The sequence below is a fragment of the Mauremys mutica genome, chromosome 4 (assembly GCF_020497125.1).
Source record: "Mauremys mutica isolate MM-2020 ecotype Southern chromosome 4, ASM2049712v1, whole genome shotgun sequence".
Lineage (NCBI taxonomy): Eukaryota > Metazoa > Chordata > Testudines > Geoemydidae > Mauremys > Mauremys mutica.
The window spans coordinates 18445612-18467815 of NC_059075.1; the positions used below are offsets into that span (position 1 = coordinate 18445612).

The 22204-nt window shown below is 39.7% G+C and overlaps 1 protein-coding gene across 2 annotated transcripts in view; it reads left to right on the top strand.

Annotated features, from left to right (window-relative positions):
* The window catches only part of AKT1 (AKT serine/threonine kinase 1), a 104171-nt gene extending 82924 nt beyond the window's left edge, over positions 1-21247 (top strand). For both annotated transcript variants that reach the window (XM_045016505.1, XM_045016506.1), the window contains exons 12-14: positions 12534-12621; positions 18735-18837; positions 20257-21247. In XM_045016505.1, the coding sequence (XP_044872440.1) occupies positions 12534-12621; positions 18735-18837; positions 20257-20336 (271 nt within the window). In that variant the 3' untranslated portion in view covers positions 20337-21247. The remainder of the gene's footprint in view (positions 1-12533; positions 12622-18734; positions 18838-20256) is intronic.
* Positions 21248-22204: the final 957 nt, after the last annotated feature.

Consider the following 22204-nt stretch of genomic DNA (forward strand, 5'->3'; position numbering starts at 1 on the left):
TTTAAATGTTAGCAGTAACACCTTGGCTCCTTCGTTCCCCTTTTGGGGATTTTCTACTCCTCCTCCTCTAGAGATCTGAAGAGAACTGGCTTCATCTAGGTTGCAGCTACCCCTATGTTCTGCTCACTTGTTAGTCTTTAACGACTGTATCATTCCAAGCCAGACATTCAGGTGCCCGCTTTGTTTCCTTAACAGAAGGAGGGTTCATCGAGAAGATGCAGAGGTGTATTCCATGTGTGTGCGCGTGCTCTCTGAAGCCAGAGAACTTTGCCTAGCCGTACCCTGTGATCCTAGCTCCTCCCCTGGCAGTATAAGGGCGCCACCACCCCAACCTTCTCAGCTCCTTCTCACCACCTGCGGCTAGCATTGGAGCTCAGTGGGGTGTTTTCACCTCTCAGAAAACAGACTGAAAGATGAGTTTTTTGTTTTCCTCTAGATAATAGTTAGTAGTATCTTAGGTTTAGTTTAGAGTTACAGTAGTTACTTGCCCTGTGTGATGCAACAACCCGACAGCCCTGTGGGCCATCCCTAATAGTGATCCCTACCCAACGTGCTTGTCCTCCGTACCTTAAGGAACAGTGCACCATCTGTAAAGTCATCCAAGAGTACTGCTTGTGAGCTGCCTACATGGAATATAGCTGCATCTAGTCAAAGAATTAAAATGGTTACTTGCCTATATTGTTACTGTTCTTTGAGATGTGATGAAGGTGTGTATTCCACAACCCACTCTCTGTCGCCTCTACACCGGCCTTTATACTCTTGACATTTGCAGGAACTGAGGGGGTCTGGCCGGCGCTACCCTTATATAACCAGTGGAGAGTGGTTGTACATCCATGTGGAATGCATGTCTGCATCTCATCTCTAAGAACAACAGTAACAATACAGGTCAATAAGTGTTTTTTTTTAATAAATTCAAAGACCAGAAGGGACTATCATCTAGTCTGATCTCCTGCATAACTCAGGCTGTAGAACTTCCCCAAAATAATTCCCCAAGCAGATCTTTTAGAAAAAATCCAATCTTGAAAAAATTTCCAGTGATGGAGAATCCACCGCGACCCTTGTTCCAGTGGTTAATTATTCTCAGCATTTAAAAAAAAAATTATGCCATATTTCCAGTCTGAATTTGTCTAGCTTCAATTTTGAGCCATTGGATCATGTTTATTTTTCTCTCCTAGACTGACTAGCTCATTAGTAAATATTTGTTCCCCTTGTGGGTACTTATTGGCAGCGCTAGCCCATTGGGGGCCCTAAGCAGGAATATTTTTGTCTTCCCCATTCTAAAATGAGCGCATTCTTATAATAAAAACTGAATAGGGGACCCCCTTGAGCTGCTGGGGGCCCTAAGCAATTACTTAGTCTGCTTTTGAGGCTCTGACCTAGACTGTAATCAAGTCACCCATTAACCTTCTCTTTGTTAAGCTAAATAGACTGAGCACCTTGAGTCTTTCACCATAAGGCAGGTTTTCTAGCCCATTAATCAGTCCTGTGGCTCTTCTCCAAACCCTCTCCAATTTATCAACATCCTTCTCGAATTGTGGACACCAGAATTGGACACAGCGTTCCAGCAGCAGTCACACCAGTTCCGAACAGAGGTCAAATAACCTCTTTACTCCCACTCTGGATTCTTTTTTGTGTGTATCTGTAACAAAGTGGCTTGCCCCTTAATGCCTGGAGGGCCTGGGGCTAGCCAGCCCTGATTACTAAAGGGGGTACACCTGTGTGAGAGCAGCAGCTGGCTGCAGTAAGCTGGGAGATGCTCAGGAAACAGAAGCCTGAGAAGCTGTAGCTGGCTTGAGGAAACAGCAGCTGCCGGGAACAACACTGGCTCTTGCAGAGACTGAACTATGCCCAGCTCTGGGTAAGAGGGCTGGGAAACCCCCCAGCTAGGGAGACAGACACTGAACCGGTGCTGGGGCCTGGAGGACCAGTGCATACCTGAGAACTGAATAAAGTCGACCTCAGATGGAAATGTTTTAATTTCCTTTGGACTATCTTGAGTTTGGTTAAGGAGCCCTAAAGAGGGGGAAACAGAGGCAGGGAGCTGGAGGGCAACCTTGGGCGATGAGGAGGAGATCAGGTGGTGGCCAGCCCTTTTACAGCATTCAAGGGTTGCATTAGCTTTTGTTGGCCACAGAATTGCATTGTGAGCTCACGGTCAGCTGATTATCCATCACACCCCCCAAATCTTTTTCAGAGTCACTGCTTCCCAGTACAGTATAGAGTCCCCCATCCTATAAGTATGGCCTACACTTATTGTTCCTAGGTGTATACGTTTACATTTAGCCAACTAAAACACACATTGTTTGCTTGTGCCCAGTTTACCAGGTGATCCAAATTGCTCTGTATCAATGACGTGTCCTCTTCATTTTTTACCACACTCTCAATTTTTGTGTCATCTACAAACTTTATCAGTGATGATTTTATGTTTATTCCAGGTCATATGAAAATGTTAAATAGCATAGGGCCAAGAAGCAATCCCTAGAAGACCATCTTCTCAATAGCGATTCCTTGTTTACAGTTATATTTTTGGAGACCTATCAGTTAGCAAGCTTTTAATCTATTTAACGTTTGCTATATTAATTTTATACTGTTCTAGTTTTTTAATCAAAATGTCGTGCAGTATCAAGTCAAACACATTATAGAAGTCAGAGTGTATTGCACCAACTCTATTACCTTTATCAATAAAACTTCTAATCTAAAAGTGATATCAAGTTAGTTTGAAAGTATCTATTTTCCATAAACCCATGTTGATTGGTATTACTTATATTACCCTCCTTAAATTCCTTATTAACCGAGTCCCATATCAGCCGCTTCATTATCTTGCCTGGGATCCATGTCAGACTGACAGGCCTATAATCACTTGGGTCATCCCATTTACCCTTTTCAAATACTGGCACAACATTGGTTTTCTTCCAGTTTTCTGACATTTCCTCAGCGTTCCAAGATTACTGAAAATGAAAATTATTGGTCAGCCTCAGCCAGCTCTTTTACAGCTCTTGGATGCGAATTATCCAGATCTGATGATTTTAAAATGTCTAACTTTAGTAGCTGCTGTTTAAGATCCTCCTGAGATGCTAATGGAGTGGAAAGAATATTATAATATGATATAACTATAACATCTGTTTTTTCCCCAAATACGGAACAAGAATATTTATTGAACAGTTCTGCTTTATTATTGATGATTCTATCATTTGCATCTAACAATGGACCAGTACCATTGTTAGGGTCTCTGGAAAGAACTTAATCCCCTGGAACTAAGTAGGTAGCAGTACAAGTGGGTAAATGAAATCACACACAATTTTCTAAAATAATAGACATTTCCCATGTTTTCCACACATGGGTTCTATTCCCAGCTGTGCCTAAGGTGACCTTCTGCAAGCTCTCAGATATCTTATGGGTGAAAGGGGTGAGTAATAGTCACCTACCCTAAAATAGCAGCATGAATCATGGAAATGGAGGGCTGGAAGGGACCTTGAGAGGTCATCTAATCCATGGAGTCAGGACCAAGTATACCCTAGATCATCACTGACAGGTGTTTGTCTAATCTTTTCTTAAAACCTCCAGTGACAGGGGTTCAGCCTCCCTTGGTAACATGGTCCAGTACTTAACTACCTTTATAGTTAGAAAGGTTTTCCTAATATCTAACCTAAATCTCCTTTGTTGCAGATTAAGCCAATTACTTCTTGCCTAGTTTCAGTGGACACAAGAACAATTGATCACAGCCCTCTTTATTACAGCCCTTTAACATTTTTGAAGACTATCAGGTTCCTCCCTCATCCTTCTTTTTTCAAGACGTAACATTCCCAGGTTTTTTACCTTTACTCAGGTCATCTTTTTTAAACCTTTTCTCATTTTTGTTGCTCTCCTCTGGACTGTCTCCAGTTTGTCCACATCTTTTCTAAAGTGTGGTGCCTAGAACTGGACACACTACTCCAGCTGCAGCCTCACCAAGTAGAGCAGAACAATTACCTCCTGTGTCTTAGATATGACACTTCTTCTGTTAATACTCTCCAGAATATTAGCCTTTTTTGCAGCTGCATCACATGGTTGGTTCATACTCAATTTGTGATCCATTATAACCCCTAGATCTTTTTCTGCAGTACTGCCACCTAGCCAGTTATTCCCCATTTTGTATTTGTGCATTTGATTTTTTCCTTCCTAAGTGTAGTAATTTGCACCTGTCTTTATTGAATCTCATCTTGTTGATTTCACACCAATTCTCCAATTTGTTAAGGTCGTTTTGAATTCTAATCCTGTACTCCAAAGTGCTTGCAACCCCTCCTCGCTCGGTGTCGTCTGGAAATTTTATAAGCATACTCTCCATTCCATTATCCAAGTCATTAATGATAATATTGAATAGTACCAGACCCAGGACTGACTTCTCAGGGATCCCACTAGATATGCCCTTCTAGTTTGACAGTGAACCTCTGATAACTACTCATTGAGTATGGTGGGGGGTTTTCCCCCCTCCAAACAGTTGTGCGCCCATCTTATAGTAATTTCATCTAGACTACATTGGGTTACGGAGTGTTGTAATAAGCCACACTTTCCCTTCAATGGTCCCTTCCCATATATTCTAACTACTTATATGATCTTGTATTTAGCTGTGATGCTCTCAGTACCTTTCCCAGACCTGAAAAAGATCTCTGTGGCCTGGTCTACACGGGGGGGGTGGCGATCTAAGGTACGCAACTTCAGCTACATGAATAGCGTAGCTGAAGTCGAAGTACCTTAGCTCGAATTACTTACCCGTCCTCACGGCGCGGGATTGACGTCCGCGGCTCCCCCGTCGACTCCGCTACCGCCACTCGCTCCGGTGGAGTTCCGGAGTCGACGGGAGCATGTTCGGGGTTCGATATATCGCGTCTAGATGAGACGCGATATATCGAACTCCGAGAAATCGATTGCTACCCGCCGATGCGGCGGGTAGTGAAGACGTACCCTGTGTAACTCAAAAACTTGTCCCTTTCACCAACAGAAGTTGATCCAATAAAAGATATTACCTTACCTGCCTTGTCTGTTAAAAGGTAGACAAAAGAGTTCCACAGCACTTCAGTGTGTTTAATGCATTTGTTTTAACCAGTATGTGTAGAGTGCTTTTCAGGGTTGGAATGGTAGAATTTGAATTGAAGGAAGCAGATTCTGTAATCTTAGGTGTATTGAGGATGTGGTCTTTATCATAAAGTCAGAGGGATCACACTTTAAGACCTAGTAATGAAAAGTGGCTTAAGTTAGTGTTGATTTGGGACAACATAGGAATTGGAGACACTTGTGAAGCAGTGGATTCTAGCAACAATACAAACTGGAAATGGAAGGAATTCTGCTCCTTGGGTTCCACAGTATTTGGAAAATGTGAGCCTACTGCCAAAATGTCATTCTCTGCAGCATTCAAGTGAAATGAAGAGCATTTGGAAGGAACAAAGTGTGCCATTTAACACATACATCAGCCTACTGCTAGCAATGATTAGATCTTCCTATACGCAAGGTGGACCTTAGGGAATATCTACTGTGGTGACTGATAAGGATTTTAATAACAATGAGTTATGTCTTGAAAGCCCTGCAGAGGAATATTAAAATATTGTGTTGGAGATTTTGGAGTTTCTAAATATTTTAGCATAGCAGTATTTATTGGAAATAAGTGGAGACCAACTGGAGAATAAAGTGATTTAAGAGTCTGCTGGATAAAATGTAACTGGGGAAGACCCAAAATGAGCGACCAGCAGAAGACAATCAAGAACCTAGTGGTCAGTGGTGTAAAAGACCTTCCAGATGATGATAGTCTCATTGTATCCCATCTTGTGTGGTCTTGGCCCAGAAAGGATTTAAGCACAAGCTCACTATCAGTGGGACTACTCGCATGTTTAAAGTTAAGTACATGCTTAAATGCTTTTCTGGAGCAGAACTATGCTGCAGTAGAGTTGAGATTGTTAAAATGAAAAACTAGTACTATATATTTTTTAAAGCTGTGAATGGAAATGGGTGCTCAACATTGTTTAAACCCTTATATCGATGAGTTAACTGAGATGACACTGCGTAACCATGATTCAGCAAGCTTTTTTATTATTTCTTTATAACTAGAGCCCTACCAAATTCGCAATCATTTTGATCAAAAATTTCACAACCAGAGGGTTTTAAAATTGGTCAATTTCAGGTTTTCAGCTGTTTACGTCTGAAATTTTAGGTGTTGTAACCTTGGGGGGTCCCAATCCAGAACGTACCTGGAAGTGGGTCTGATCTTCCCCTTTCCCCACCCTGAGCTGCCATGCCAGTGAAGGACAAGTCCTCTCCCTCCCCAGCCCAGCTGGGACATGCAGCTAGGAGCCACCTGATTGGGGCATTCCCAGCAGCAAGAGGGAGATCAGATTTCACAGGGAAGGGCTTATTTCATGGTCCATGACACATTTTTCACCACCGTGAAATTGGTAGGACCCTAATTATAACCCCGTCAGTGATTTTTAGGTATGCAGAATGATTACTGTATTTGCACTTGGTTTCTCTTCAGAATGATAGCTGGCTGTCTTTCACTGCTGGAGCACAGATACTTGCAGTCAGATCATTAAAATAACTTCCAGGCTGCATGCAGTTTTATAAGTTCAGAGAATGCACATTTCATAGTTTTTCTAAGCACCTTCCTAGTGATGATTTTTCTCTTTTGAACTTAGGTTGAAGCACAAAATAAAGGTCCTTGAACTTAGATGGAAGCAAACAAAAACAAACCAATGTTTAGCACTCAGTAATGACAGCCATTTAGACCAGAGTGGATTTGATTTAAGGAGGAGAACATAGAATCATAGAATATCAGGGTTGGAAGGGACCTCAGGAGGTCATCTAGTCCAACCCCCTGCTCAAAGCAGGACCAATCCCCAAATAAATCATCCCAGCCAAGGCTTTGTCAAGCCTGACCTTAAAAACCTCTAAGGAAGGAGATTCCACCACCTCCCTAGGAAACCCATTCCAGTGCTTCACCACCATCCTAGTGAAAAAGTTTTTCCTAATATCCAACCCAAACCTCCCCACTGCATCTTGAGACCATTGCTCCTTGTTCTGTCATTTGCTACCACTGAGAACAGTCTAGATCCATCCTCTTTGGAACCCCCTTTCAGGTAGTTGAAAGCAGCTATCAAATCCCCCCTCATTCTTCTCTTCTGCAGACTAAACAATCCCAGTTCCCTCAGCCTCTCCTCATAAGTCATGTGCTCCAGCCCCCTAATCATTTTTCTTGCGCTCTGCTGGACTCTTTCCAATTTTTCCACATCCTTCTTGTAGTATGTGGCCCAAAACTGGACACAGTACTCCAGATCAGGCCTCACCAATGCCGAATAGAGGGGAATGATCACATCCCTCGATCTGCTGGCAGTGCTCCTACTTACACAGCCCAAAATGCCGTTAGCCTTCTTGGCAACAAAGACGCACTGTTGACTCATATCCTGCTTCTCGTCCACTGTAACCCCTAGGTGCTTTTCTGCAGAACTGCTGCCTAGCCACTCGGTCCCTAGTCTGTAGTGCATGGGATTTTTCCATCCTAAGTACTGGACTCTGCACTTGTCCTTGTTGAACCTCATCAGATTTCTTTTGTCCCAGTCCTCTAATTTGTCTAGGTCCCTCAGTATCCTATCCCTACCCTCCAGTGTATCTACCACTCCCCCCAGTTTAGTGTCATCTGCAAACTTGCTGAGGGTGCAATCCACGCCATCTTCAAGATCATTAATGAAGATATTGAACAAAACCGGCCCCAGGACCGACCCATGGGGCACTCTGCTTGATACCGGCTGCCAACTAGACATGGAGCCATTGATCCCTACCCGTTGAGCCTGATGATCTAGCCAGCTTTCTATCCACCTTATAGTCCAATCATCCAGCCCATACTTATTTTGGTTGCTGGCAAGAATACTGTGGGAGACTGTATCAAAAGCTTTGCTAAAGTCAAGTAATAACACGTCCGCTGCTTTCCCCTCATCCACAGGACCAGTTTTCTCATCATAGAAGGCAATTAGGTTAGTCAGGCATGACTTGCTCTTGGTGAATCCATGCTAGATGTTCCTGATCATTTTTCTCTCCTCTAAGTGCTTCAAAATTGATTCCTTGAGGACCTGCTCTATGATTTTTCAAGGGACTGAGGTGAGGCTGACTGGCCTGTAGTTCCCTGGAACCTCCTCCTTCCCTTTTTTAAAGATGGGCACTACATTAGTCTTTTTCCAGTCATCCAGGATATCCCCCAGTCACCATGAGTTTTCAAAGATAATGGCCAATGGCTCTGCAATCACATCCACCAACTCCTTTAGCACCCTCAGATGCAGTGCATCCGGCCCCATGGACTTGTGCTCGTCCAGCTTTTCTAAATAGTCCTGAACCACTTCTTTCTCCACAAAGGACTGGTCACCTCCTTCCCATGCTGTGCTGCCCAGTGCAGTAGTCTGGGAGCTGACAGACAGACGTTTTAAATTGTTTTACTTAACTAAAACAACATCATTATGTATTCTGGATTTTCTTCTTCAACAGCAAACATATAATATTTTAATAAAACAAGCATATGAATTTTTTATTTTAGTTAAACATTACAAGTTTTTAAAAATCAGGTTTGTTTTTAAAATTGTTTTTAACTAAAATAGTTAAATTAAATATTTTAAAAAACAAAACAAAAATTAAATCGACCAGGTCAACATGAGAAACTTAAAATATTGGCTTCTGCAGCTAACTCAGTCGTTGTCACCTTCATTTTCCTGTTTGTTCATAATCTGGAAAAGAAAAACAAGCTTTCCTGCTTTTTCAGGTACCAAATGATTTCTCAATTTGTAAGGAATTAGTCCAAAGTAAGAAAATATTCTTTCTACACTGGCAGAAGAAGCTACTGCTGTTAAAAGTGATATTATCACTTCAACAGTCTCTGAATTCAAGTGCTTAAGTGACTTCCACCAGTTCACTGGTGTGATTTTCTTTAAAACATCATCAGCGAACATATTTCTTGAATGGTTCACCCTTAGCTCTGAAGTTTATTATAGTTGGCATTATGGAGGGATGATTGCTGGATGTCCATGTCTTAGCCACCTCCTCTTCTTAAGCAGTTAAGGTTTGATCCTGGTACCAAGTATTGAGAATATTTGCAAGAAAATGACCTGGAGATAGTGCTTGTCTCATTTGTTTTTTTAATGGTTGTAATTTAACTCTGTCATTGCATATTTCTCTTTTTAAGATCTCACTCAGTTCCTTCCAAACAGCTATTTCCCTGCATTTTGTTCAAAGCTACAGAAATAGTCTTCAGGACACTCAGCACGTGTTCAACATTTCTCTTAAGCCCAATGTTGAGAGCTTTGGCTGTGACCGTGCCGTCTATTTTTTCACAATTTTGTTCACAAACTGTCATCCAATTAGAGGTGTTCTTGATATGTGCTCAAAACAGTCCACTACCGAATTCCATCGTACGTCTTGTGGGAGAGTTAGCTTGGTTCCTCCCACTCTTTTCAGAGCAGCTGCTGCAAAGTGGTTGTAATGGAAGTATTTTGCAATTTCAACAACATTAGCCTTTATTTCTGGAACACTAAAGTCTTGGCTAGGAGGTGCAGCAAATAAACACTGCAACTGTATGTAATCTTCTGGTTCTTATCACAAATTTAACTATGGTTGTTTCTGGATGATGATGGAGGTTTTTTTTTCTTTTTACTACAGGTGATATACTGTGGTTATTTGACATACATGATGTGACTGAAACACTATCATTGGCAGATAACTCTGAAACTATAGAAAATGATGGTGATCTTGAAGGTGGATAGTCTTCAGAATCTTGTATGTTGAGGATGGATTCCCCTAAACAAAATAAGTCAATGCAGTTATTTAATTATTATTACCACACTGCTCATTTAGTATTACTCGTTGCATTCACTGACACTCAGTACTACTTTAAAGGTGAAATTGTAAAAGGAAGATCTGCCTATTTCAGCTCTTTATTTTTTTCACAACTGCATCTAAAATGATAGTGCCATAGAGTAACAACTATATTTTTTGCTCAAACATGAGAATTCAAGAATAGTCCAGAAGGAAGACAGGCACCCCTTAACAAAGAAGTATGAAATAAAAAAGTTTACCAACCTGAAGATCCTGCATGTTCAGATATGTTCCTTTCATCATCTTCAACGCAGCTTCCTCCTGAGAAGGAACACTTCTCATGATGTTGTTTCATTCGGGCAACCAGGCCTTGCATTTCTTTGTTGCACTGTTTGCATTTTGCACACATGCCTGTTTTACCCCTAGGTAGAGGAACTTCATTAAAATATTTCCAAACTGGGTCTCTCTTACGGCCTGCTGGCATTATAGGTTTTCCCTTCTAGTGCGAGAATGGTATGGTTGATCTCAAATCAATGAAGGCTACACTCAGAAAGACCTCAAGACTTCTGGAATATGCTGTTCAAACAGTTTCACTTTTGTTTCTACTGCCTGTCCCTCCCTTCTCACATTTATCTCCAGACTTCTTCTCCTCGTCCAGATCTATTCTGCCCCCAACAATCTTCCATTCATTGAACTTTTTGAAACTGTTCACTTTTAGAGAGAGGTAAGGGATTCACTCTGTGTACACAAATTTGCAGAGGGACAATAGAGTTGAGGTCTGTTATTTCTCACCTCTGTATATTATTTATTTAAAAACATTTTTACTGTTAACAAGCATGTTATCTCTGGAGACACAAATCCACAGTTTGAGAACTGCAAAACTAAGCATCTCTGATGGTATCTTCTAGACTGAGCACTGAGTCCCATTGGGTAGATAGAAAGATTAACCTAAATAATCTATACAGAAGCCCCTGGAACCGCATAAGATTGGGTCCCTAATCCATGAACTATTGGAACTCATTTACAAAACTTTTCTTAAACATTACATGAATATATTGTCTCATACTACAGAATTAGAATTTATAATCCCTATTCCATGATGAGATATCTTTGAGCTATAATTTATCTTTAGTTTTTTCCTCAAAAAGCATTTTATCAAAAAAATCCAATTTAAATTAAAAAACAATCTGATTTTTTTATTTTTAAATCATTGATTTTTATTCACTCTGATTTTAGACTACAGTTTTTTCTGAACGTCTTGGTGCTTCTTTTTGCAGCATGAGCTTTCGTGGGTGAATACCCACTTCTTCAGATGCAAGAAGTGGGTATTCACCCACGAAAGCTCATGCTGCAAAACGTCTGTTAGTCTATAAGGTGCCACAGGATTCTTTGCTGCTTCTTGGTGCTTCTAGGTATCTGTTCTCATTTAATCTTTGTAATGGTGTATTGCTTTTATACACTTTTAATGATGTATTGCTTTTATAGTCTTATTTATACCCATAGTTAGGATTGCAAGGATTGCCGAGTGAAATTGTGTTGTGGCTTGTTATAAGGGGAAGTGGGCACAGTGGTAAGGTGCTAGCCTGGGACTTGTAGTAGTGAGTTCAGTTCCCGGCTCTACCAGATTTCTTGTGTGACTGGACAAGTCACTTAGCCACCCTGTGGCTCAGCTTCGGACAATAGGAGTTCCTTACTACACAGGGGTGTTTTGGAGGATAAATACATTAAAGTTCATGAGGTGCTCAGAAATTATGGTGATGGGTGGCATATGCAGGAGGTCAGACTAGATGATCATAATGGTTGTAATGGTTCCTTCCAGCCTTAATATCTGTGAATTTCACCTATCACCTGTCTGAATTACCCATTACTGGCAATTTTAAAATCAAAATTGGATGTTTTTCGAAAAGATCTGATCTAGGAATTATTCTGGGGACGTGCTATGACATGTATTATACGGGAGGTCAGATTAGATGATCACAGTGGTCCCTTCTGGCCTTGGAATCTATGAATCATATCAAATATTTCCACAAAGAGTTTTTTGATGGCCTGTAAGTTATGCTTCCAACAAATGATTAGGGTTGTGCAGGTCAAATTCTGCCTTTCTTCATTTCTATGGTATAACTCCCATTATTTTCAGATTTTAGCCTTAATTTACACCTGAGCAAACCTCATTCCCTTTTCCTAGTTGGCAGGTGTAACTGATTGGACCTCTCACTGAAACACAGTAAAACTTAATGCACAAGAAGGACTAGAATCCAGCTCACTCTCCCATAGGGATGCACAAGCTCTGCATGCTAAAAGTAATAACTTACTTTTGCCACTAAAACAAGTATGATTTAGAGCAGCGATGTTGCATAAGAAAAGCCCACTTTTAAAGTCACATACTAGAACTTCATTTTGAGGTCAGATCTTTCGAAGCACAAATTTTAGATGCATCTTTTTCTGTATCAATAATTTGTCTCTTAAAAAATAGTTCCACCAGAAGTTTTGAAAGCATGTTGAAGTCTGAAATGGACAATCAAAAGTATTCATGAGTCTTAGCACTCGAAACAAATGCATCAAAGTAAAGGCTCATTCTCAGACCTGAAACTGATAAACTGTTGGTTACTTAACCATATAACCCATGACTTCCTCACTTCTCAGTAATAATCTTATTTGAAAACTACATATGCTCAAGTGTTCATTTCTTAATTTTTTTTTTTGCCCCAAAACAGGTTAGGTGGTGGCTCTGATGACGCAAAGGAGATTATGCAACACAAATTTTTTTCTGGCATTGTTTGGCAAGACGTATATGAGAAAAAGGTACTTATAATAATTCCTCTGATGGTAAAGTGGGTTTGTGGAGAAACTGAATATGTTTAAGGTGGTCCCCTACATTGGCTATTGAAGATTACTTCATAAAAAAGGTTTGCTACATTTCTGAATCAGCTTTTTTAAGCCAGAATTGTTACATAGTTCTTACACCAATATAGTTCTTTATTTCTAACTAAAAAATTCCTGCTAAAGAAAACATATTTAAATCAATAATACGAGTAAACAAGAATCTGTTAAGTCAAACATGGCTCAAAATATTAGTTTTTTGTGAATGCAAGCTTTTATAAAACTGGGTTCCGTGAATTTTGTTTTAATTCTAGTTGAAACAGTTTTCTCTTTAAGCAGTGGTACCCCTAAGATGCTTGAAGCCCAGAAACTGGCTCATTGAACCAGTGCCTGAGAATCTGAACATGAAACTAACCAGAAATAATAGTGAAACTGTTTTTTGCTTTTTGCATTTCTCTCTGTTTGAATAATGCAAATAGACTAGATCAGACAAATAGCATAAACACAGAGAAGTAAAACTTGGATTTTTTAAAGTTAGTCGAGTTCAAATAAGGGGTTTGTGACAAAGAAGGGAAGGACAATTTTACATATCTGAATTCATGGTTTGTCACCTACTTTTCTGAAGCCCCGCCCCCATGTTCTCTAACAGGAGCCCCTAGAGTCAGAGAGACTGACCTGCTGTTATGTGACTGGCATAACCACTACTCTGTCAGTGATGTCGACCTCAAGCACTTCCTCCTCCATTATCTTAGAGCCATTTTCCACGTTGCCCTCATTACCTCTTCCGAGCATTTCCCTCCACTCATTCAAGTCCCTCTTCACAAACACTTTTGTCATGACACTCACAGGGAACTCAGCCATCTATTTAGTGATAAAAAGAGAAACTACTTCATCATGCCGTGTACTAGCTGTTGTCGAGTAACTGTGTGATCTTATTCATTTTACCCCACTCTGCCCTCCGTACTGTCTTGTTTTCCCTGCATCATATCAGAGCTAATTTAATTAGGAGGCAAGGGTCGTATCTTCCCTTGGTTTTGGAAAGTGCTAAAGCCAATTTTGGGCCCCAATAGGCATAAATAATAATTTTCTTTTAAGCCTGAAAGTCTCTAATTAATAGAAATGTATGATCTGCTCAGGGTTTTAGCTGTTAGATTCCTTTTAGTATCACTAACATAATAATATGTTAGCAATTTCCATATCATACCAATAGAAATTAACATTGTTGGCTTTCCTATTGTATTTGGAGTACAAAGGGTACCCTGTCTTCTCCTTCCAAAACTTCCCTCTCTCCTTGTTGATAAAATTATGAAGATGTTGAATAGTCCCCTGGAGAACGCAATAGATACAGCAAAGTGTAATATGACACACACGTTCCTAATACTAGAAAACTCTTGTATTAGGAAAGATGGTTGCCCCTTTATATCATTTCACAGAAGGGAGAGAGATGCATCTGAATACTGATGAAATATTTCAGCATTGTACGCTTCACACTTGAATACCTATGCATCATTCAGCATCATTCAGCATACATTGATCCTTTTAAAGGACACCGGCCAGGTTGCCAGGCAAAATTTTAAACTGTTGTATTATATACACATTTTAATACTTACAATATTACTCTGCCCTTCTGCTCCTGGAAGATCTGTCATTTCCCCTAAAGAAAGGCTTGTAACTGACAGAACTCGAACTCCTCTGCTGGGCAAGTGGAAAACAAACCCTAGAATTGTATTAATTCATGATCACACATGCATGTTTTACTGAGCGCCTCTCATTCTGCCTGCCCTATTCTTGTCAGAAGGCAGAGTTCTGAAATTTACAAGTATCTCAATTCTTGAGAGAATAGGAGTTGTGTATATTCCATACCCTGTCTGCTCACCAGACTAAGGCAGCCAAACAAATTGGAGGGATAGCAAGTCATTTATTTGCCTTTTGTGCATCTGCCAGGAAACAAAGAGCTGTCTGGAAGGTCTGATTTTAGGTCTACTAGCCTTGACAATATCCCTTTTAAGAACAGATATCAAAGCAGACTGCCACATGTAGAATGTCTGCAGTAAATGTATCAGGTCTTGGACTTCTGCATGCCAGCATTCTGACTGCAAAGTTTACACAGTTCAGTGTAAAGAATATTGTTTTTAATATGATCTTCATGAAGGTTATAGAACAGAGTGCTGATGGGCCAAAAACTTCAGTCTTTTTTCCCAGACTCTCCAGACATTAGCTGCCTTGGAGAAAATAGTTCCTGCATCAAGACTACCTCTGACATAGTCTTTGCAAAACCAAAACCCAGCCTCTTTGGCCTATTTCTAGCAAGCAGGCAAATCAGAAATTGATCTAAGACATTATCAGCTGTAGAAATACCCACTCTGCGCAGGCCAGAGAGACAAGTTTAAGTGGCCTGGAGGGCCTTCTGAAAGTGATAGAATATCACCCCATAGTGAGTGAAATATGCTATTAGCGTACATGAATCTCTGGGACAGACATGCTTCCCCAGTGTCATGGGGAAATGTTGAATAAGTTTACATAATTGAGGTTTTGTATGAACAAGGACATTTTCTGTGTAATTGAGCCTGGGAGACACGACCTTGCTTTGAACAACAGGGAGTTTGGCGTGACTTGAGTGTTTCTAGTCACAGTAATTTAAAATCTTTATCAGAATATCCCTGCTGAAAATCTTTGCCATTTCTCCTTGGAGAAGGTTGCATTTTAACTGGGCAATACTTCATTCTTCCACAAACTCCATGTAAACACTGATATTTTAATTGCATCTTCTCACCAGTTTCTCTTGGCTAATAAGCAACTCAAGTCCACATAGCTCATGCTGGCATGCAGTAGCATTACGCTACAAGTGGCACCTCTCAACCATCGTCTGCTGAGCTACTGCCATGAGAGCTGTTCAGTGACATGACAAATCCACTTAATAAAACTAACCTCACAAGCCTCTTGCTACAGTCTCCCATTTCCCCTCCCAGTTCAATAATCCAAATCTGACCATATACAAAAATATTTCCCTCATTTTGTAGATGCAGCTCACCCTGTCTTAGATTGTATTTGACAAATACTTTGTAAAAAATAATTGAACACCTCTTATACTTGTTTTCTGTTTCCTTCTGTGGTTCCCAGTCATTCTCTAGCATAGAGTTTAGGTTTCTGCTGCAGTGCCCGAGTCCTTAATCACTCATGCATTCTGAGACTCAGTGCCGCAGACAATTTAGAGAGTGACTGGGAGCAGCACATGTGCCAAAACAACCATTAGCTAAATGGGTTATGGATAGAACAAATATGCAGAAAGGGCCAAGCTATTGCTTAGACAGAGGAGAAACTGCCTAATGGATGATCAGAATATTGGGGGTTCAGTATCGGGGAGAAAGGATGTTTATCCTCACAAAAAAATATACTGTTTGGAATCACTTGAGAATAGGATTGTTATCTTATGAAATGGAGCTCCCTTCTATTGTACCTCTAATAACATATAGACTATAAAGCCTGCATTTTCAATAGTGTCCAATAATTTGGGGTACTTAACATTGATATCTGAGCTATCTGAGCCATTAGTGATTATCTTTGAAAAGTCATGGAAGATGGGAGAGATTCCAGATGACTGGAAAAGGGCATATAGTGCCAATCTATTAAAAGCTGGAGTATTGTGTTCCGTTCTGGGCATCACATTTCAGGAAAGATGCGGACAAATGGGAGAAAGTCCAGAAAAGAGCAACAAAAATGATTAAAGGTCTAGAAAGCATGACCTATGAGGGAAGATTGAAAAAATTGGGTTTGTTTAGTCTGGAGAAGAGAAGACATAACAGTTTTCAAGTACATAAAAGGTTGTTACAAGGAAGAGGGAGAAAAATTCTTCTTCTTAACCTCTGAGGATAGGACAAGAAGCAATGGGCTTAAATTGCAGCAAGGGAGGTTTAGGTTGGACATTAGGAAAAACTTCCTTTCAGGGTGGTTAAGCACTGGAATAAATTGCCTAGGGAGGTTGTGGAATCTCCATCATTGGAGATTTTTAAGAGCAGGTTAGACAAACATCTGTCAGGAATGGTCTAGATCAGGGGTTGGCAACCTTTCAGAAGCGGTGTGCCGAGTCTTCATTTATTCACTCTAATTTAAGGTTTCGCATGCCAGTAATACATTTTAATGTTTTTAGAAGGTCTCTTTCTATAAGTCTATAATATATAACTAAACTAGTGTTGTATGTAAAGTAAATAAGGTTTTTTAAATGTTTAAGAAGCTTCATTTAAAATTAAATTAAAATGCAGAGCCCCCCGGACCAGTGGCCAGGACCCGGGCAGTGTGAGTGCCACTGAAAATCAGCTCGCGTGCCGCCTTCGGCACGTGTGCCATAGGTTGCCTACCCCTGGTCTAGATAATACTTAGTCCTGCCATGAGTGTAGGGGACTGGACTAGATGACCTCTCGAGGTCTCTTCCAGTCCTATGATTGGGACCTCTTAAAGGGCCCTGAATTTCTGAAACTGCTGAGTACTTATCTGATCCTCAGACTCCTTCAAGGTATCATTGGGCACCCAAAATGACTAGTTAGTTTTTAAAATTTAGGCTTACAATATGTTTATTGTTTGCATCTTGTAACTGTATTAGGTATTTATAATACAGGCCATTTTTAAAACAGTTGTATTCTCACTTCCCATAATGTTGAATTGTTGGTTCTAAACCTCACAGGTTTTTTCTTTGAAGTATCACCAGATTCTGTCTCTGTGGATCATATTTTTGTCTTTAATTTTAAATTGAATCTGAAATAAAATTAAAGGGGCCTAATATTATTTATTGTATGTATTGCAGTAGCAACTAAGCAAGTATTATTTCCCCTTTTGCATAACACAGAGACCAGGGGTCACCCAATTAAATTAATAGGCAGCAGGTTTAAAACAAACAAAAGGAAGTAGTACTTCACATAACACAGAGTCAACCTGTGGAACTCATTGCTAGGGGATGTTGTGAAGGCCAAAACTATAATTGGGTTCAAAAAAGAATTAGACAAGTTGATGGAGGATAAGTCCATCAATGGCTATTAGCCAAGATGGTCAGGGACACAACCCCATGCTCTGGGTGTCCCCAAGCCTCTGACTGCCAGATGCTGGGACTGGACGACAGGAGACGGATCATTTGATGATTGCCTGTTCTGTTGATTCCCTATGAAGCACCTGGCATTGGCCACTGTCAGAAGACAGGGTGCTCTGCTAGATGGACCATTGGTCTGACCCAGTGTGACCATTCTTATGTTGTTTGACCTTGTTGTGCCTCCGTCAGTGACTAGGTCAGCATGGCTACAGCGCTCACAGTGTGGATTTTTCATGCCCCTGAGCACCATAGCTACATAGATCTATCTTTTAATTGTAGACCAGGTCTGAGTGATGTAATGTTCTGCCTAGCTAACCTTTTCCCTGTAGTTTCAGTGGGATACAGTATGCTTTCTTGATCCCATTCCCCAATTGTTTTGTTGCCTAGTGTAGGGTAGTTGCTATTACGACTGCCAGATTTATCCTCAGTGGTGGGTGAATTGATGCCCAACATCATGTCCTCTGTGGAAGGGCTACAGAATGTGACTTCACTCTAAGTTTCTGCTGTATCATGCTGTGGGAAACAGAACAAGGGTCTTATTCGTGCTACTCATGGTTTAGCTAGAGAAGGATGCAGTGTAAAAGCTCTCCACTGACCATGGCTGTGATGCCACTGAAGTACAGCTCCCCTCCCCCTGAACAATTTTGGGCAATTAGGCAGGCTTTCCGCTCCTTTTGCCCCTCTCCCATGCCTCAAGCAGAGCGGATAAGGCCTATAGTTTGTATATTATTTTTAAAAAACAAACTATGAATTTCTTAACTGTAAATATCAGCTATTTATTTATTGCTTGAAGTAGCATCAACAGCTCACAACTCTTTCTACTGCAAACACGATTCACATCCCATAAACAGGAAATGCACATTTTGTATTGTGTATTGTATATGTTTCTTTCCTATGAGCCAGGATTTTACTAGCAGTATAGGAAAAATCACTGTGGTTTATAGCTGAAATTCAAAGCCAACCTATAAAGGATGTATTTCAAAAAACTATAAGCTTGCAGTGTTTTCGTGTCTTTCAGCTTATACCTCCATTTAAACCACAAGTTACATCTGAAACAGACACAAGGTATTTTGATGAAGAATTTACAGCACAGATGATTACAATCACTCCACCTGACCAAGGTAAAGTTTTCTAAATATTTCTCACTTTCCTTTTAGACCTACCCCAAGATAATATTCAGTAGTGTTATCTGGCCTTATAGAAAAGATCAAAGAAATGTCCGTTCAGATTCATCTGGGTTTCTTCATATACAGTAATTAAACTGTATGATTATACTTGATCATGGTGTTAGTAAACCGATATGGAGCTTTTCACTGTTAATTTGCCTATTCAAATCTGGGATGTCGGCAATGATGGTCCATACCAAAATCCCAGCTCCAGCTTTGGGATGTTTACAAATCTGGAACTGAATTTTTCACCCTGGGCCCATCTCTAATTGATAGTACCATAAAGTTGTTATCCAGTGGCTGCTCAGTGAGTTATGTGATTTGATCTGGTGGTCTGAGACCCTGTTCTCATAAATGCCAAAAACTATTGATTGGGCATAGAAACTGAATTCCCCTCTCAACCCCTACTGGTGGTCTCTCCAGTCTAGTGTTTTGGGGAAGTGTGTACCCACTGCACAGCTAACTAGAGAATTCCAGTCTAGTGCCTTTCACAGGCATAGAACGTCACAAACAGAACTGAGTAGAAGCTGGATTTTTTGTCGTGGGGAGTTCTGACAGTTCAAAATTTGGTTTCTGTTCTGAAATGGAACTAAAACAAAAATATATGAAATATCTTACCAAATGAAATTCTGAAAAAAAATTAATTTCAGGTCAGTTGAAACGTTTAGTTTTGAAAAATCAGAAAGTTTCGTTCTAATTTTGACATTTTACAAAAACTGATATAAAATTTAAAAAAGTTGTTTCAAAATAATAAAGCAAAATGCTTCATTCTGAAAATGTCAGAACACTTTGCATTGGCTCTTTTCCAAGCGAAATAATGTTCAAATTGACAAGTTTCCACAAAACATTTCATTTTCAACGAATTGGCATTTTCCAACAGAAAAACATTCTGTTGGAAAATTTCCAACCAGCAATATTCATAAGCTTAGAAATGCATACGCACACACATCATGTATATTAACAAACACTTGTTGCATAATGGCTAATGTGCTTTTTTTATTTTAAGTATACTCTTATTTCCATAGTAACGTAGCATTCACTTTGTACCACTAGACATGGAGGGGTGAAAATTCAGTATAGTTAATATGGATTCAGCCATACAACTCCAGTGTTAAATGGACACCAACACAGCTACATCTCTGTGCTGAAAATTAACTTCTTCTGTGACTTACATTAAATAAAGAGAGTCAAGGAAGGTCTTAAGTTTGATGCCTTCCTGTTACTAGCTTTAGCTATATTTTTAGTTTGGGGTGTAGGGAGGAAGCTACAGTGCATTTGTTCCAAGACATGAAAATCATTAATCTCTACTCTGTTTAAAATCAAAATATATGTGGCATTATTCAGTGTGTGTAAAATTTATTTTTCTCTTTGCAGATGACAGTATGGATTGTGTAGATAATGAGAGAAGACCTCATTTTCCTCAGTTCTCTTATTCAGCCAGTGGAACAGCTTAATGTTTTGCCTTTTTTCCCATTCAGAAACAAAACAGACTACATTTTGGGGACCTTACTTCAATGGACACTAGAAAACTGTCTATATTATCTGAATTACAAACTATGTTTGTACTACAATTTACATGAATTTGTCGGAAGCGTCACAGCTTCTGTATTTAAAACAATTCTCTGATGCATTTTTGAGAAGAAAACATTTAAGAATGGATTTAAGTAAAACTTTTATGCTGAATGACTAGGTTTTTAAGAATACGCACCAAAACGGTTTACATTAGAAATAATTAAGATATTCAACATATCAGCAGCTCTGACCAGAAAAATCCCCTTATTTTATTTATTTCATACAGTTCATTATCTAAATATAGAATCTGCACTCTGAACAATTAGATTTATTTAGGAAGCTATAAAGACTTTAGTAGCTAGTGCAATAATATAAGCAACAAAGTGAACAAACTCTGGAGAGTTAAAGGTTCAAACTCACTTTGGACAGCAATGAAGTGTCATCCTACTCCAGAAAATCAACGATAGGAACAGCATTAATGGCCTCAGTGAGGTAGTTCAAAAAGCAAGTTATTTTGTTATAACATCTGCTACAAGAAATTATGTATCAAATTGAATTCTGTGGAATCTAGTCCATTTCTACATCGCACAGATGAGTATTCTATTCAAGATAGTGCATTTAATTAGTCCATTTGTCTAGCGTTTAGGAGTATTTAACAGGATTGGCTGCTCAAAACTTAGAAAACAGCCTGCTGACCAGTCTGATCTAAAATGTTATACTGCAGAATTGCCCCACTTTGTACAGTGTATAAAAAGCCACACACAACTCTAAGGGAGAAATTCATCTGGATGAATGAATCAACCAAACAGAAGTAAATTTTGGCACTGAAGTAATGACTTGTCGCTGCTTTTTTTAAAAGAGAACTTGTATAAAGATACATAAACAATTACTGTTTGCATCATGCCAGACAATTTCCTCACTCTTCAATGTGCATTCAAGGTATCAGGCAACTGTCAGTGGTGCCTTCCAACTCTTGAAGAAGCACTTTAACAGTGTTTCCCGTGTATAAGGAAAAAAAAAAACTAGGTTGAAACTTCCTCTGTGTTTGAGTAATAGGGTGTTCAAGTGAATATATTTTGTTTTTAATCTTAGTGAGAAATTCCCCCACCCCCTTTTTTTTGGTTGTATCATGTTTCTTTGTAACTTTCGTAAAAAACAGTCTTATTCTGCCTCTACTGCCCGAATGACTTTATTCCACTGTAGGTTGCATTCTTTTTTATTGCTTTTTGTTTTCATTCTCTTGACTGTATAAAAATGATGAAATGTACTGCAGTTAATTAGCATTTATTTTTTTAATTTGGAAGAGAGTGTATTGCAAATACCCTCACTTCCCCTTTCCACGATAAACTACTGTGGTCCAGCACAGAGAGCCCATCACTATGACTTTTTTTTTGTACACAAGGTTCAACTCTAGTATTTTTACTTATGATATGGAAGTTTCCCTCTAAATACGTAAATAAAAATTGCTTAAACACAGTAGGTGCTTATTTCTTTTGATAGGCGCTTTCTGGATTCAGAGAAATGTGAAAGCTGTTCTCAAATTTTTCTCCATTGTTCCCTGATCCAAACTCTAAAGCACTCACCTCTGTGAGTGGAATTTGCCTTCCCTACACTCCTTCCTTTTTCTTCTGGTTTAGTAACAGGTGTTTTCAGCAGTAGATAAAGAAATAATTCATTCTGCACTGGAAGATCTTCGTTAGTGGGGATGCAAAAGGAAGGGACTCACTTTGCCATGTTTAGTCCATGAGCTGTCACTGATGTCAGTGGGACTAATCATTAAAAGTCTGAAGGATCAGGACACCTGAGCGCT